General features: G+C 42.5%; 1 protein-coding gene across 2 annotated transcripts in view; it reads right to left on the reverse strand.

Moving 5' to 3' along the window:
* Positions 1 to 15,683, reverse strand: part of ATF1 (activating transcription factor 1) — a 63,352-nt gene that overhangs the window by 37,412 nt on the left and 10,257 nt on the right. The window contains exons 2-4 of one of the 2 annotated variants that reach the window (XM_017891756.1): positions 15,352 to 15,479; positions 15,124 to 15,213; positions 4,619 to 4,717 (exon numbers count right to left, since the gene is read on the reverse strand). In XM_017891756.1, the coding sequence (XP_017747245.1) occupies positions 4,619 to 4,717; positions 15,124 to 15,126 (102 nt within the window). In that variant the 5' untranslated portion in view covers positions 15,127 to 15,213; positions 15,352 to 15,479. The remainder of the gene's footprint in view (positions 1 to 4,618; positions 4,718 to 15,123; positions 15,214 to 15,351; positions 15,480 to 15,683) is intronic. The other variant, XM_017891757.1, reaches the window with a different exon arrangement.

A 15,683-nucleotide genomic window follows, 5' to 3' on the forward strand; every position in this document is an offset into this window, starting at 1 on the left:
TATATATATATATTTTTTTTTTTTTTTTTTTGAGACAGGGTGGGTCTACACTGTGTTACCCAGGATAGTCTGGAACTCCTGGGCTCAAGCAGTCCTCCCACCTGAGCCTCTCAAGCAGATGGGATTACATGCATGCACTACCACGCCCAGCTCAAGTAATTTCATTCTTACAGTTGCTCAAACCAAAACTGTGACGTCAATCTTGGCTCCTTCCTTTATTTAAAACTCCACATCCAATCCAAAAGCAAATACTATTGGCTTTACAACCAATATATATCCAGAATCTTAACTTTGTCTCATCACTACCACAGCTACCACAGTGGTCCAAGCCATTGTCATCTCCCATGTACATTACTGTAATGCCTTCTAGCTCGTTTTCCTGTTTCTACTCCACAAAGCAGTCCGAGGGATTCTTTTAAGATATGCCAGATAATGTTTCTACTCAAAACACTCTAAAGGTTCCCCATGTCACCCAGATTAAAACACAAAAATTTTATAGTGGCGTATGGCCTGCATTATCTGGCACTCTCCCCTCTTCGCACCCCAACCCTCTCTGCGTCATCCTCTATCAGTCCCTCTCCCAACACACTGGCCACCTCGGTGTTCCTTGACTGTATCAAGCACATATTAGTCTCACAGTTTTACAACTGTTGGTCCATATAATTGAACAGGTATTTCCTCAGACGTATGTCTCTAACTACCTTGTATAAAAAGAGAAGTCCCCTGTCCTCCACCACTAACTTCCTCTTTCTCCTATCCTGCTTTGTCTCCATGGCACATAGTACCAACTGATACGTTTTGTTGCTTGTCTCTCCAAAATTAGAATATAAGTTCCAGGAGAGCTGAGACTTTTGTTCACTGCTATATCCCCAGTTTATACTGAATTATTATAAAATACTGTTTCCTTTATGTAATTTTTTTTTTTTTTTTTTGAGACAGGATCATGCTCTGTTACCCAGCCTGGAGTGCAATGGTGCAATCACGGCTCACTGCAGACTTGACCTCTGGGGTTCAAGTGGTCCTCTCACTTCTGCCTCCTGAGTAGTTAGAACTACAGACAAACGCCTCCACACCTTGCTAACTTTTTAAATTTTTTAGTAGAGACAGAGTCTCACTATGTTGCCCAGGCTGGTCTCAAACTCCTGGGCTCAAGTGATCCTCAGTATCTCAAAGTGCTGGGATTACAGGTGTGAGCCATCATGGCCAGCCATTTTTTTTTTTTTTTTTTTGAGACAGAGTCTCACTCTGTCACCCAGTCTGGAGTGCAGTGGTACGATCTTGGCTCACTGCAACCTCCCGGTTCAAGCAGTTCTCTGCCTCCCGAGTAGCTGGGATTAAAGCTGCATGCTACCATGCCCAGCTGATTTTTGTATTTTTAGTAGAGATGGGGTTTCACCATTTGGGCCAGGCTGATCCTGACCTCATGATCTACCCGCCTCAGCCTCCCAAAGTGCTGGGATTACAGGCGTGAGCCACTGCGCCTGGCCTGCCAGCCATATTATTTTTTAAAATCACTATAAAATGATTTACTACCTAGAAATGTATTTATTTTGCCAGGCGCGGTGGCTCAAGCCTGTAATCCCAGCACTTTGGGAGGCCAAGACGGGCAGATCACGAGGAGATCGAGACCATCCTGGCTAACACGGTGAAACCCCGTCTCTACTAAAAAAAAATACAAAAAACTAGCCGGTGCGGTGGCGGGCGCCTGTAGTCCCGCTACCTGGAGGCTGAGGCAGGAGAATGGCGTAAACCCAGGAGGCGGAGCTTGCAGCGAGCTGAGATCTGGCCACTGCACTCCAGCCTGGGCGACAGAGCGAGACTCTGTCTCAAAAAAAAAAAAAAAAAAAAAAAAAATGTTTTTTTTTCCCCCCCCCGAAAAAATGCTTCTGGGGAAATTTGGAGAAGAGTCATATCTAACCAAAATAACTGAAATATATAATCAAAGAAAGATTCCACCTTATTTTTCTAGCACCATTTGGAGAAGACACTGCTATTCTTCACAGATATAGCCAAATAATGCAGAAGGATATATCAAGCTTAAAGGATTAACCCTTTGGGTCACTGGTTTTCAAACCTTTTGATCACAAATCCTTTCAACATTCTTAAAACTTACTGAGGACCCCCCAAAATTATTTGAGTTATATTTATTAATACTTACTATATTTAAAATTAAATTTAAAAAAGGTAGCAGTTCATTTCAAAACACAATAACAAATCCATTACATGTTACCATACCTATTTCCATTAATACATTTTCAAAAAAAAATTAGTGAGAGAAATGGCATTGTTTTACATTTTCGCAAATTTCCTTAATATCTGGCTTAACAGAAAACAGCTGAAATCAGCCGGGTACAGTGGCTCATGCCTGTAATCCCAGCACTTTGGGAGGCCGAGGTGGGTGGATCACTTGAGGTAAGGAGTTTGAGACCAGCCTGGTCAACATGGTGAAACCCCATCTCTACTAAAAATACAAAAATTAGCTGGCTGTGGTGGTGGGCACCTGTATTCCCAGCTACTCAGGAGGGTGAGGCAGGAGAATCACTTGAACCCAGGAGGCAGAGGTTGCAATGAACCGAATCACACGACTGCACGCCAGCCTGGGCAACAGAGCAAGACTCTGTCTCAAAAAACAAACAAGCAAACAAAGAAAAAGAAAACAGTTGAAATCTCTTCTGATTCAACATTATGTTATCATACATTGTTTTGGTTGAATTATATGAAGAAAATCCGCCCTCACATAGATATGCAATTAGAAAAGATATGTAGTGTTTTAATAGCCTTTTCATTTACTTGTATTCTTTGATACGACAGCAAAACTCAGTAAGTTATAGTTTCTTAAAGGTTATTTGCTATGTACAGTCTGAACTTTGTGTATTCTGTTAACATTAAAATCCATTAGTCTAATCTTGCACTTTAAATGGCTCTTACACTCATGCAATTTTTTTTTTTTTTGGAGATAGGGTCTCACCCTGTCACCCAAGGCTGGAGTGCAGTGGCAAGACTATAGCCCACTGTTGCCTTGAACTCCTGGGCTCAAACAATCCTCCTGCTTCAGCCAAGTAGCTGTTACTACAGGTGTTGTAGTGCCACCACACCCAGCTAATTTTTAAAACTTTCTTGGCCAGGCGCAGTGGCTCACGCCTGTAATCCCAGCACTTTGGGAGGCTGAGGTGGGTGGATCACCTGAGGTCAGAAGTAGTTTGAGACCAGCCTGACCAACATGGTGAAACCCAGTCTCTACCAAAAATACAAAAAATTAGCTGGGTGTGGTGGCGGCGCCTATAATCCCAGCTACTCGGAAGGCTGAGGCAGGAGAACTGCTTGAACCCGCGAGGCGGAGGTTGTAGTTACCCGAGACCGTGCCACTCCATTCCAGCCTAGGCGACAGAGCGAGACTCCATCTCGAAAAACAAAAGCAAAGGAAACAACTCTAAATACGGTTAGGCCTCTTTATTCATGGGTTCTGCATCCATGAGTTTCACATCCGTGAAGTCAACCTACCACAGACTGAAAATATTCAGGAAAAAAAATTTCTCTATACCGAACATGTAGAGATTTTTTTTCTTGTCATACAGTATAACGACATAGCATTTACATAGTATCAGATATTAAAAGTAATCTAGAAATGATTTTAAGTATACGGGAAAATATGTAGGTTATACACAAACACTATGCCATTTTCTATCAGGGGCTTTAAGCATCACAGATTTTGGAATCTGTGGGAGGTCCTGGAACCAATCTCCCACAGATAGAGGGATGACTATATACTTAGTTTAAAAGAAAATAAAACCAAATGATCTTGACAAGATATTTAAAGGCCACCTTCTTTTCCTATAGTTTAACATTTTATACAGTCTTTTTTGCTTGGTTTTCTACTGTATTTTTTATTTAATTTTATGATATGGAGTCTCACTCTGTTGCCCAGGCTAGAGTGCAGTGGCATGGTCTGTGCTCACTGCAACCTCCGCCTCCCAGGCTCAAGCGATTCTCCTACCTCAGCCTCCTGAGTAGCTGGAATTACAGGCAACCGCCACTGCGCCTGGCTAATTTTTGTATTTTTATTAGAGACCGGGTTTCACCACGTTGGCCAGGCTAGTCTCGAACTCCTGTCCTCATGATCCGCCAGTCTTGGCCTCCCAAAGTGCTAGGATTACAGGCGTGGGCCACTGCGCCTCGCCTTTGCTTTTTTTTTTTTTTTAACATTAATGCTGGGTGTGGTGGCTCACACTCGTAATCACAGCATTTTGGGAAGCCAAGGTGGGTGGATTATCTGAGATCAGGAGTTTGAGACCAGCCTGGCCAACATGGTAAAATCCCATCTCTACTAAAAATACAAAAAATAGCCAGGTGTGGTGGCAGATGTCTGTAGTCCCAGCTACTTGGGAGGCTGAGGTAGCAGAACTGCTTGAATCCAGGAGGCGGAGGTTTCAGTAAGCCAAGATTGTGCCACTGCACTCCAGCCTGGGCAACTAGAACAAAAATCTGTCTCAAAAAATAAAAATAAAAAAATAAAAATAAATAAAAATAAAACACATTAATAATCAGTCTGAAACAAGAGATTAATCTGCATGTAAAATATTCCTAACGAGCTCAGTATCTTGGCCGGTCCCTCCCTTACCTGTTGAGCAATATGAGAAATGTGAGCTCCCTGAACTGCTGAACCAGGTTGAGGTGCTCTCTCTGACGTGGTACTCTTGTGGGAATCTTCCATAATCAACTATAAGGGGGGAAAAGTCAGTTAAAATTAAATATGATACAGAATATTTAAAGTATACTATAGAGTCATATAAAAATTGATCATTTGGTTGCCTCATTGGAAAAGAACTGGTAGCAATGGTATAGAGATAGAAAGGGGACTTTGCATATTCTGTAATTTTTTTGAATTTTGGTCCACAAAAACATGTTTAAATGTAACAAAAGGCACATATGAACATAAATTATGATGATTAAATTTTCAAATGTTATCCCATTGAAGAATGATTACAGTCTTCCTGTCTATGGACACAAATGTATCTGTCTCTAGGGAAGTTTCTAAGTATACATATAGTTTTTTATATAGAGAATTTACTGAGTAAAAGTTGAACAAATAAATAAAATTGGCCGGGTGCGGTGGCTCAAGCCTGTAATCCCAGCACTTTGGGAGGCCGAGACGGGTGGATCACGAGGTCAGAGACGAGACCATCCTGGCTAACACGGTGAAACCCCGTCTTACTGAAAAATACAAAAAAAAAAAAACTAGCCGGGCCGAGGTGGCTGGGCGCCTGTAGTCCCAGCTACTCCGGAGGCTGAGGCAGGAGAATGGCGTAAACCCGGGAGGGCAGAGCTTGCAGTGAGCTGAGATTCCGGCCGCTGCACTCAGCCGGGCGAGAGCGAGGACTCCGTTCAAAAAAAAAAAAAATAATAAATAAATAAATAAATAAATAAATAAATAAATAAAAAAAATTATACCTAAGGAGGTTCTAAATAGGTTCCAGAAAACTTAGATAATCAACTTCAGGATATGCAGGCCGGGTAAGATTGAGAATAAATGAGCTATGAGAGATCAAATACAGCAAATAGGGAGAGAACCACTAACAAAGCAGCTGGTAAAAGATTTAGATAGAATTTAATGTTTTTAAAGGTTATCTGGAAAGGCAAAAAAAAAGAGAGGGCTAGCCAGCAAGCATATGAAAAGATGCTCAGTGTCACTAACTATTAAGGAAATGCACGGAAAACTACAATGAAATATCACCTCATACATACCCATTAGAATGGGTAATATCAAGACACAGAAAATACCAAGTGTTGGCAAGGATATGGAGAAACTGGAACCCTTGTACACTACTGTGCTGGTGGGAATGTAAAGTGGTACAGCTATTATGGAAAATGCTATGGCAGTCCCTCAAACAAAAACAGAGCAATTTCACTTGTTGGTGTATACATCCAGAAGAACTGAAAGCAGGGTCTCAGAGTATTTGTACACCTATGTTCAGGGCAGCATTATTATTCACAACAGCCAAAAGGTGGAAGCAACCCAAATATTCATCAGTGGATTAATGGATAAATAAAACAGTGACTGTACATACAATGGAATATTGTTCAGCCTTAGGAAGAAACTCCTGTTACATGCTACAACATGGATGAACCCTGAGCATATTGTGCTAAGTGAAATAACCCGGTCATAAAAACACAAAAACTTTATGATTCCACTAATTTGACGTATCTAGAGTAGCAAACTCCATAGAAACAGGAAGTAGAATGGTGGCTATCAGGGACTAGGGGAAGGAGGAAATGGAGAGTTGCTGTTTAATGGGCATGAAAAAGTTCTGGGCTGGGTGTGGTGGCTCAAGGCCATAATCCTAGCACTTCGGAAGGCCAAGGCAGGTGGACTGCCTGAGCTAAGGAGTTCAAGACCAGCGTGGGCAACATGGTTTCTACTAAAATACAAAAGAAATTAGCCAGGGGTGGTAGCGGGTGCCTGTGATCCCAGTTATTTGGGAGGCTAGGGCACAAGAATTGCTTGAACCTGGGAGGCGGAGGTTGCAGTGAGTGGGATTGTGCCACTGCAATCCAGCCTGAGTGACAGAGGGAGACTGTCTCAAAAAAAAAAAAAAAAAAAAAAAGCTCTGGACATTGGTTGTACACACTATGAATGTACTTAACACTATAGAACTGTATGTTTAAAAATGGTTAATATGGCCAGGTGCGGAGACTCACGCCTGTCATCTCAGCACTTTGGAAGGCCGAGGTGGACGGATCACGAGGTCAAGAGATCAAGACCATCCTGGCCAACATGGTGAAACCTCGTCTCTACTAAAAATACAAACATTAGCTAGGCGTGGTGGTGTGCACCTGTAGTCCTAGCTACTCGGGAGGCTGAGCCAGGAGATTCGCTTGAATCGGGAGGCAGAGGTTGCAGTGAGCCGAGATCGTACCACTGCACTCCAGCCTAGTGACAGAGCGAGACTCTGTCTCAAAAAAAAAAAAAAAAAAGGTTAATATGGCCAGGTTTGGTGGCTCACGCCTATAATCCCAACACATTGGGAAACTGAGGCCCAAGAATCACATGAGCCCAGGAGAGACCACACCTGGCAACATAGAACCCGTCTCTACAAAAAATAAAAAATTAGCTGGGCATGGTAGTATGCTCCTGTAGTCTCAGCTACTCAGGAGGCTGAGGCGAGAAGATTGCTTCAGCCCAGGAGTCAAGGTTGCAGTGAACTGAGATCACACTACCGCACTCCAGCCTTGTCTCAAAAAAAAAGATGGTAAATTCTGTTACGTGTATTTTTCCACAATTAGAGAGAGAGGTTAACTAGGTAGCTGCCCCTTGGCTTCACTGAATTAATAACTGTGGCGTTTAAGCCTACATATTTTCTTCTTCCTTTTTTCTAAGTCAGAAAACTTTTTTTTTTTTTTTTTTTTTGAGACAGGGTCTCACTCCACTGCCCAGGCTGGAGTGTAGTGGTCCAATCTCAGCTCACTGCAGCCTTGACCTCCCAGGCTCAACCCATCCTTCCACCTCAGCCTCCTGAGGAGCTAGGACTACAGGTGCATACCACCATGCCTGGTTAATTTTGGGAGGGTCTTTTCTGTACAGATGGGGTTTTGCCATGTTGCCCAGGCTGGTCTTGAATGCCTAGGCTCAAGTAATTACTGTCTGCCTCGGCTTCCCAAAGTGCTGAGATTACAGGTGTAAGCCACCATGCCCAGCCCAAATTCATTTTTAACAACTGAATTGAACCTATTGTTTTTAGTCATTGGAAAAGGCATGAAATCGCTTCACACAGAAAGTAGTTTAAATTTTCTTCCCAGCCGGGCGCGGTGGCTCAAGCCTGTAATCCCAGCACTTTGGGAGGCCGAGATGGGCGGATCACGAGGTCAGGAGATCAAGACCATCCTGGCTAACACGGTGAAACCCCGTCTCTACTAAAAATACAAAAACTAGCCGGGCGAGGTGGCGGGCACCTGTAGTCCCAGCTACTCGGGAGGCTGAGGCAGGAGAATGGCGTAAACCCGGGAGGCGGAGCTTGCAGTGAGCTGAGATCCGGCCACTGCACTCCAGTCCGGGCGACAGAGCAAGACTCCGCCTCAAAAAAAAAAAAAAAAAAAAAAAAAAAAAAAAAATTTTCTTCCCTCAAATACATCACTAGTCTTTTTCTTCTTACACGGAAAATACACAATAGAAAGAAAACAGGATGACAGATATTAATCACAATATTGTCTAATTTCTTGTAGTCTTCTATTTCCACAACTTTACTTAAAATCATAACCATATTACATGTACTACTTTGTATCCTCACATTTTGTATCCTGTTTTCATTTATCATGCGTATCTTCTAGGTTTTAAATAGAAACATATTTAAAGGCTACATAGGCCGGGCAGTGTGGCTCATGCCTGTAATGCCAGCACTTTGGGAGGCCGAGGTGGGCAGATCATCTGAGGTCAGGAGTCTGAGATCAGTCTGGCCAGCACGGTGAAACCCCATCTCTATTAAAAATACAAAAAATTAGCTGGGTGTGGTGGCACATGTCTGTAATCCCAGCTACTCAACAGGAGAATCGCTTGAACCCAGGAGGCAGAGGTTGCAGTAAGCTGGGATTGTGCCACTGCCCTCTAGCCTGGACAACAGAGCCAGATCCCATCTCAAAAATAAATAAATAAATAAATAAATAAATAAATAAAGACTACATAATACAGCATCCAGGGAATGTGCATAAATTGTATTTTTTTTTTCCAAAACAATACTGTCATGAACATCTCTGGTGCATAAACCTTTTTCTGTAATTAAGATTTTTTTCTGTAGTTCCAAAAAAGAGAATTACTTAATAATGTAAGGGAATTACGTAGGAAATATTTAAAGTGTTCTGAATGAATTATAGTTTATCAAAAGCACGTAAGGAAGCAATAGAAATAATTAACTTGATAGGCAAAAAATGTACATTGTTTCATATTTCTTTAATTCTCCATTAGTTGTGTGAGTTATCTGGTCATATCATTTGTCCATCCATTTACTAGAGTCTCAGTGTTTTCCTTCTTCTTTTTTTTTTTTTCTTTTTTTGAGATAGGGTGTTGCTCTGTGACCCTGGCTGGAGTGCAGTGGTGCGATCACAGCTCACTGCAGTCTCAATCACCTGAGCTCAAGTGATCCTCACACCTCAGCCTCCCAAGTAGCTGGGACCACAGGCATACACCACCATATCCGGCTAATTTTTAAAATTTTTTGTGGAGACAAGGTTTTGGCCTTGAACTCCTGAGCTCAAGCGATCCACCCACCTTGGCCTCCTAAGTGCTGTGATTACAGGCATCAGTCACACTGGCCAATTCAGTGCTTTTTAATCTACACTAATACAAGGTAATCCCACAGACTAATATACAAACAGAAAAGGCAAAATCAGGTACCTTCTGCATAATATCTCTACTAAAAATACCTTTTAAATACTCTACTTCAGAAAATATAAGAATACAGAGCAAAGAAGAAAAAAGATCTAATCCTAAAGCACTGAAACTATAAAAGTTTTCATAATCTTGTTAATTACTAGAAATGATACTTTTGTTTTGATTTTGTTAATTACTAGAAATGATACCTTTATTTTTTCCCTCCATAACAATATCCTTAAGAATTCCTACTTCTCCATCTTGGACAATGTAGCAAGACCTTATCTCCATAAAAAAATTTTCTTTTAATTAGCAAGGTGTGGTGGCGCATGCCTGTGGTCCCAGATCCTGCAGGAGGTGGGGGTGCTGGAGAGGGGGGTGCCCACTGATACTGGAGGATCACTTGAGCCCAGGAGGTTGAGGTTGCAGTGGGCCATGATTGTGCCACTAACATTCCAGCCTGGGTGACAGCAAGACCCTGTTTCAAAAAAGTAAGATACATTCCTACTTCTACAGAAACTAATACGATCAACAAAAAAACACACATAACAGTAAAAGCCACTATAATCAGCAAGTAACATTTTGGACAATAATTATAACCACCTTTCCTACAAAAAAGATAACAGGGTGCACACTTATAATTCCAGCTACTTAGGAGGCTAAGGCAGGAGGATTGCTTCAGCAACCCCCAGGAGTTCGAGACCAGCCTGGGGAACACAGCGAGAGCCCATCATCTCAAAAAAAAAAAAAAAAGATAACATATTTTCTATTATTGCATACATGAAGAATCAACATATCAAATAAAGCTTTTCCAAAATAAAACAACTTTATAGTTTCATTTCATAAACAACAGTACATACTATTTTACTGATGTTATCAGAATATAACCTTTATTTGTTCACTTTTTTTAAGCTATTATTTCTAAAATTGAGGTTAAGATTAACAATGTGTTAAAAACTTGTTCAATACAGAATAAATTTTATGTGTACGAATGCACTTTCTGTAAAAATAAAGTAAGCCCCCAGTTAGCATATATAATCTTAACAGGAGATAACCCAAACTCAGGCAGAAACCAGGGAGTAGTGAAACACCACTTCAGAAGCACCATCAATGGCAATTGAAGGAACTGAGAAATCTTGGTGGGCTGAGACCTTGCTGACACAGAAAATGTCAAGCAAGGCAGAACACTTTTAAGAAAACTTGCAGCCAAGCGCGGTGGCTCACGCCTGTAATCCCAACACTTTGGGAGGCTGAGGTGGGTGGATCACCTGAGGTGAGGAGTTCAAGACCAGCCTGGCCAACATGGAGAAACCCCGTCTCTACTAAAAATAAAGAAAAAAAAAATTAGCCAGGCATGGTGGCGCATGCCTGTAATTCCAGCTACTCGGGAGGCTGAGGCAGGAGAATTGCTTGAACCTGGGAGACGGAGGTTGCAGTGAGCTGAGATTGTGCCAATGCACTCAGCCTGGGCAACAAGAGTGAAACTCTGTTTCCAAAAAAAAAAAAAAAGAAAGAAAAAAACTTGCAAGCAAACATTATATGCTAGACAATAAACTAAGAACTTTTTAAGCTCAACATCACTGATCATTAGAGAAATGTAAATCAAAACCGCGATGAGATACCACCTCACGTCAGTCAAATGGCGATTATTGGCCTGGTGCGGTGGCTCACACCTGTCATGGCAGCACTTTGGGAGGCCGAGGCGGGCAGATCACTTGAGGTCAGGACCTTGAGACCAGACTGGCCAACATGGCTAAACCCCATCTCTACTAAAAATACAAAAACAAGCTGGGGGTGGTGGCAGGCACCTGTAGTCCCAGCTACTTGGAAGGCTGAGGCAGGAGAATCGCCTGAACCCAGGAGGCGGAGAGGTTGTAGTGAACAGAGATTGCACCACTGCACTCCAACCTGGGCAACAGAGCAAGACTCAGTCTCAAGAAAAAAAAAATATCAGCCAGCATCCTGGGCAACTGTGGTCCCAGCTACTCGGGAGGCTGCCCAGGAGGCGGAGGTTGCAGTGAGCCATGATTGTGCCACTGCATTCTAGCGTGGGCAGTAGAATGAGACTTTGTCTCAAAAAACAAAACAAAACAAACCAAAAAGAATGGCAATTAAAAAATCAACAACAGATGTTGGAGAGGTTGTGGAGAATAATGAATGCTTTTACATTGCTGGTGGGAGTGCAAATTAGTTCAACCATTATGGAAGGCAGGGTAGCAATTTCTCAAAGATCTAGAGGTAGAAATACCATTCGACCCAGCAATATCATCACTGGTATATACCCAAGGGAATATAAATCATTCTATTATAAAGATACATGCACACATATGTTCACTGCAGCACTATTCACAATAGCAAAGACATGGAATCAACCCATATGCCCATCAATGACAGACTGGATTAAGAACATGTACAATGGCCGGGCGCGGTGGCTCAAGCCTGCAATCCCAGCACTTTGGGAGGCCGAGACGGGCGGATCACGAGGTCAGGAGATCGAGACCATCCTGGCTAACACGGTGAAACCCCGTCTCTACTAAAATACAAAAAAAACTAGCCGGGCGAGGTGGTGGGCGCCTGTAGTCCCAGCTACTCGGGAGGCTGAGGCAGGAGAATGGCGTAAACCCGAGAGGCGGAGCTTGCAGTGAGCTGAGATCTGGCCACTGCACTCCAGCCTGGGCAGCAGTGCGAGACTCCGTCTCAAAAAAAAAAAAAAAAAAAAAAGAACATGTACATATACACCACGGAATACTATGCAGCCATAAAAATGAAAGATATAATGTCCTCTGCGGGGACATGGACTGAGCTGGAAGCTGTAATCCTCAGTAAACTAACAAAGGAACAGAACATCAAACATTGCATATTCTCACTTATAAGTAGGAGCTGAATGATGAAAACACATGGACACATGGTGGGGGAAGCACACACACTGGGGCCTGTGGAGGAGGGTGCAGGGGGCAGGGGAAGGAGAGCATCAGGAAGAATAGCTAATGGATGCTGTGCTCAATACCTAGGTGATGGGTTGTTCTGTGCAGCAAACCACCATGGCACATGTTTACCTATGTAATAAACCTGCACATCCTGTGCATGTACCCTGGAACTTAAAAGTTGAAGGAAAAAAAAGGCTAGGTGCACTCCAGCCTGGGTAACAAAGTGAGACACCTGTCTCTTAAAAGAGAGAGACAGACAGAAATATATTTAGACAGTTACCTCACCCCAGCTTTAGAAATGGGGCAATTTGGCTGGGCACATTGGTCACACCTGTAATACCAGAAATTTGGGAGGCCGAGGTGGGTGGACCACTTGAGGTCAGGAGTTTGAGACCAACCTGACCAACATGGTGAAACTCAGTCTCTACTAAAACTACAAAATTAGCCAGGGGTGGTGGCACACGCCTGTAATCCTAGCTACTTGGGAGGCTGAGGAAGGAGAATCACTTAAACCCAGGAGGTGGAGGTTGCAGTGAGCTGAGATCACGCCACTACACTCCAGCCTGGCAACAAAAGTGAAACTCCATCTCAAAAAAAAAAAAAAAGAAAAGAAAAAAGGAATGAAGGAATTCAGGCACAACAAAACTTGCAAAAATACAGTCGAGTGTGTTGGCTCATACCTGTAATCCTAGCACTTGGGGAGACAGAGGCGATAAGATCGCTTGAGCTCAGGAGTTTGAGATCAATCTGAGCAACACAGTGAGACGCTACTGTTACAGGACAGGAATCCCAATCCAGACCCCAACAGAGGGTTCTTGGATCTCGCACAAGAAATAATTGAAGGTAAGTCCGCAGTGTGAAGTAAAAGCAAGTTTATTAAAAAAATAAAGGAATAAAAGAATGGCTACTCCATAGAGCAGCCCCGAGGGCTGCTGGTTGTCCATTTTTATGGTTGTTGATGATATGCTAAACAAGGGGTGGATTTTCATGCCTCCCCTTTTAAACCATACAGGGAAACTTTCTGACTTTGCCACGGCATTTGTGAACTGTCATGGCGCTGGTGGGAGTATAGCAATGACGACAACCAGAGGTCACTCTCAGGCCATTTTGGTTTTGGTGGGTTTTGGCCGGCTCCTTTACTGCAATCTGTTTTATCATCAAGGTCTTTATGACCTGTATTTTGTGCTGACCTCCTATCTCATCCTGTGACTTAGAATGCCTTAACCATCTGGGAATGCAGGGTCAGTAGGTTTTAGCCTCATTTTACCCAGCCTGCTTACGATGGAGTTGCTCTGGTTCACACACTCTGACATTCCCCCCACCTTTTATAAGAGAACCCTTAATCCTAAGGGTTGCAGAGGGACGAAGATCCACCTTCTATAACTTCTTCAGGCTAAACAGGGGCAATGATATTCCTGCCTGCCTATGAGGGTCTACCGCATTCAGGGTAGAAAGGAGCTCAGTCAGAAAGCATCAGTATGGTAAGGTTCATTCATAACTCGAGTTTCGACAAAAGGTGGTATCTGGAAGATTAGTAAGAAAACATTCAGGCCGGGCACAGTGGCTCACGCCTGTAATCCCAGCACTTTGGGAGGCCGAGGCAGGCAGATCACGAGGTCAGGAGAGCGAGACCATCCTGGCTAACACAATGAAACCCTGTCTCTACAAAAAATACAAAAAACTAGCTGGGCGTGGTGGTGGGTGCCTATAGTCCCAGCTACTCGGGAGGCTGAGGCAGGAGAATGACATGAACTCTGGAGGCTGAGCTTGTGGTAAGCAGAGATCACGCCACTGTACTCCAGCCTGGGCCACAGAGCAAGACTCCGTCTCAAAAAAAAAAAAAAAAAAAAAAACATTCAGTAAGCTTGTCCTGTATTCCTATGCAAAAAGTATAACAGCAATATATTCCACAAGAGTAAAGCAAAATAGGCTGGGTACAGTGGCTCACACCTGTAATCCAGCACTTTAGGAGGCCAAGGTGGGTGGATTACCTGAGGTCAGGAGTTCGAGGCCAGCCTGGCCAACATGGTGAAACCCTGTCTCTATTAAAAATACAAAAGTTAGCTGGGCGTTGTGGCGTGTGCCTGTAATTCCAGCTACTTGGGAAGCTGAGGCAGGAGAATCGCTTGAACCTGGGAGGCGGAGGCCACAGTGAGCCAAGATGGTCCCACTGCAGCCCAGCCTGGGCAACAGAACAAGACTCTGTCTCAAAAAGAAAGAAAAAAAAAAAGAAGAGTAAAGCAAAACAAGAAGTTATTCCAAGTAAAAAACTAAATTAGAAAGCTGTTCATTAACTGGGCAACTGTTGGAACTAAGCTGATACGGGGTTGTTAGCTGATTGTAATTGCCCAGAATTAGAATACTTAATGAGATTTTTAAATTACCCATCCCTCTTGTTTCTTCTGAGCAACAGTTAGAGATTACTGGTTGGTTTACAAGAATAAGCAGAGTTAGCCTAAATTGCAGACACAAACTTAAAAACAATTAAGGAGACTAGAATTTAATAACAAGCGTACCACAGTTTTTGAAACATAGTATTTCTCTTTCCAGTTTCCCATTTTTACTAAAGACAAATTATGGTAAGACTGATTTGCTTTATTATACTTGGCCTGATTGTATAAAGTGCAGCAAGAATAATGATTTTCACACAGGCTTTTTAATTGGCTTTGATGGAACTCTGTTTCATAAGGAATCTCAGATAAGACTTTTTCAAAAGCCGAGCCCTGACATGGGTTTGTATCCTCAAATACCTATAAGTTGGGTAAATTTCTCTCCTTTTGAGGTCCCAAGATAACTTGGGGTTCCTGGACAGGTGAGAAAGTGACATTCTTTACTTACCATAGGTCAGAAACCTTGTACAGGAACTGTGTAGGCAAGGTATGAGGCCAGTTCCCCAAAGGGCTTTTATTGGCTCTACAAGTTTGATTCCTTAAAGGAAAGCACACCATTCCAGTCAAAGCCTTGGTAAAATAACCAATTTCTCCAATTGTATCCTGTTACAAAAGAAAACAGATTCTTATTGCACTTATGCGAATAACTACATTGCCAGAAGTTAAGAATACTCACAACTGGTTTCCAAATTCTGGAGAAATCTGATATAGAGAAACAAATATGTCCCAAATTTCGTTCACAGCAATATACTTTACTCAATTGCTACAAACTGTAAATAGCTCAAATGAAAAGTTTCCTTGACTCTGAAAAACAAAAAAGGATCAGCAGCATTTTAATCCAAGTTAAAAAGATTACTTCAGTTTTCTATCGGTTCAGCTGATTCAGTTAACTGTTTCATTTGATATTCATGAACATTCTAGCTCTTCATGAGAGTTCTGAAAGTTGTTTCCTCTATTCTAATGTTACAATTTCCAAAGTTATTAGAAACCTGCATTTAAGAACACCTG

The sequence above is a fragment of the Rhinopithecus bieti genome, unplaced genomic scaffold, assembly GCF_001698545.2.
Source record: "Rhinopithecus bieti isolate Rb0 unplaced genomic scaffold, ASM169854v2 scaffold_21531, whole genome shotgun sequence".
NCBI classification, from domain to species: Eukaryota; Metazoa; Chordata; class Mammalia; order Primates; family Cercopithecidae; genus Rhinopithecus; species Rhinopithecus bieti.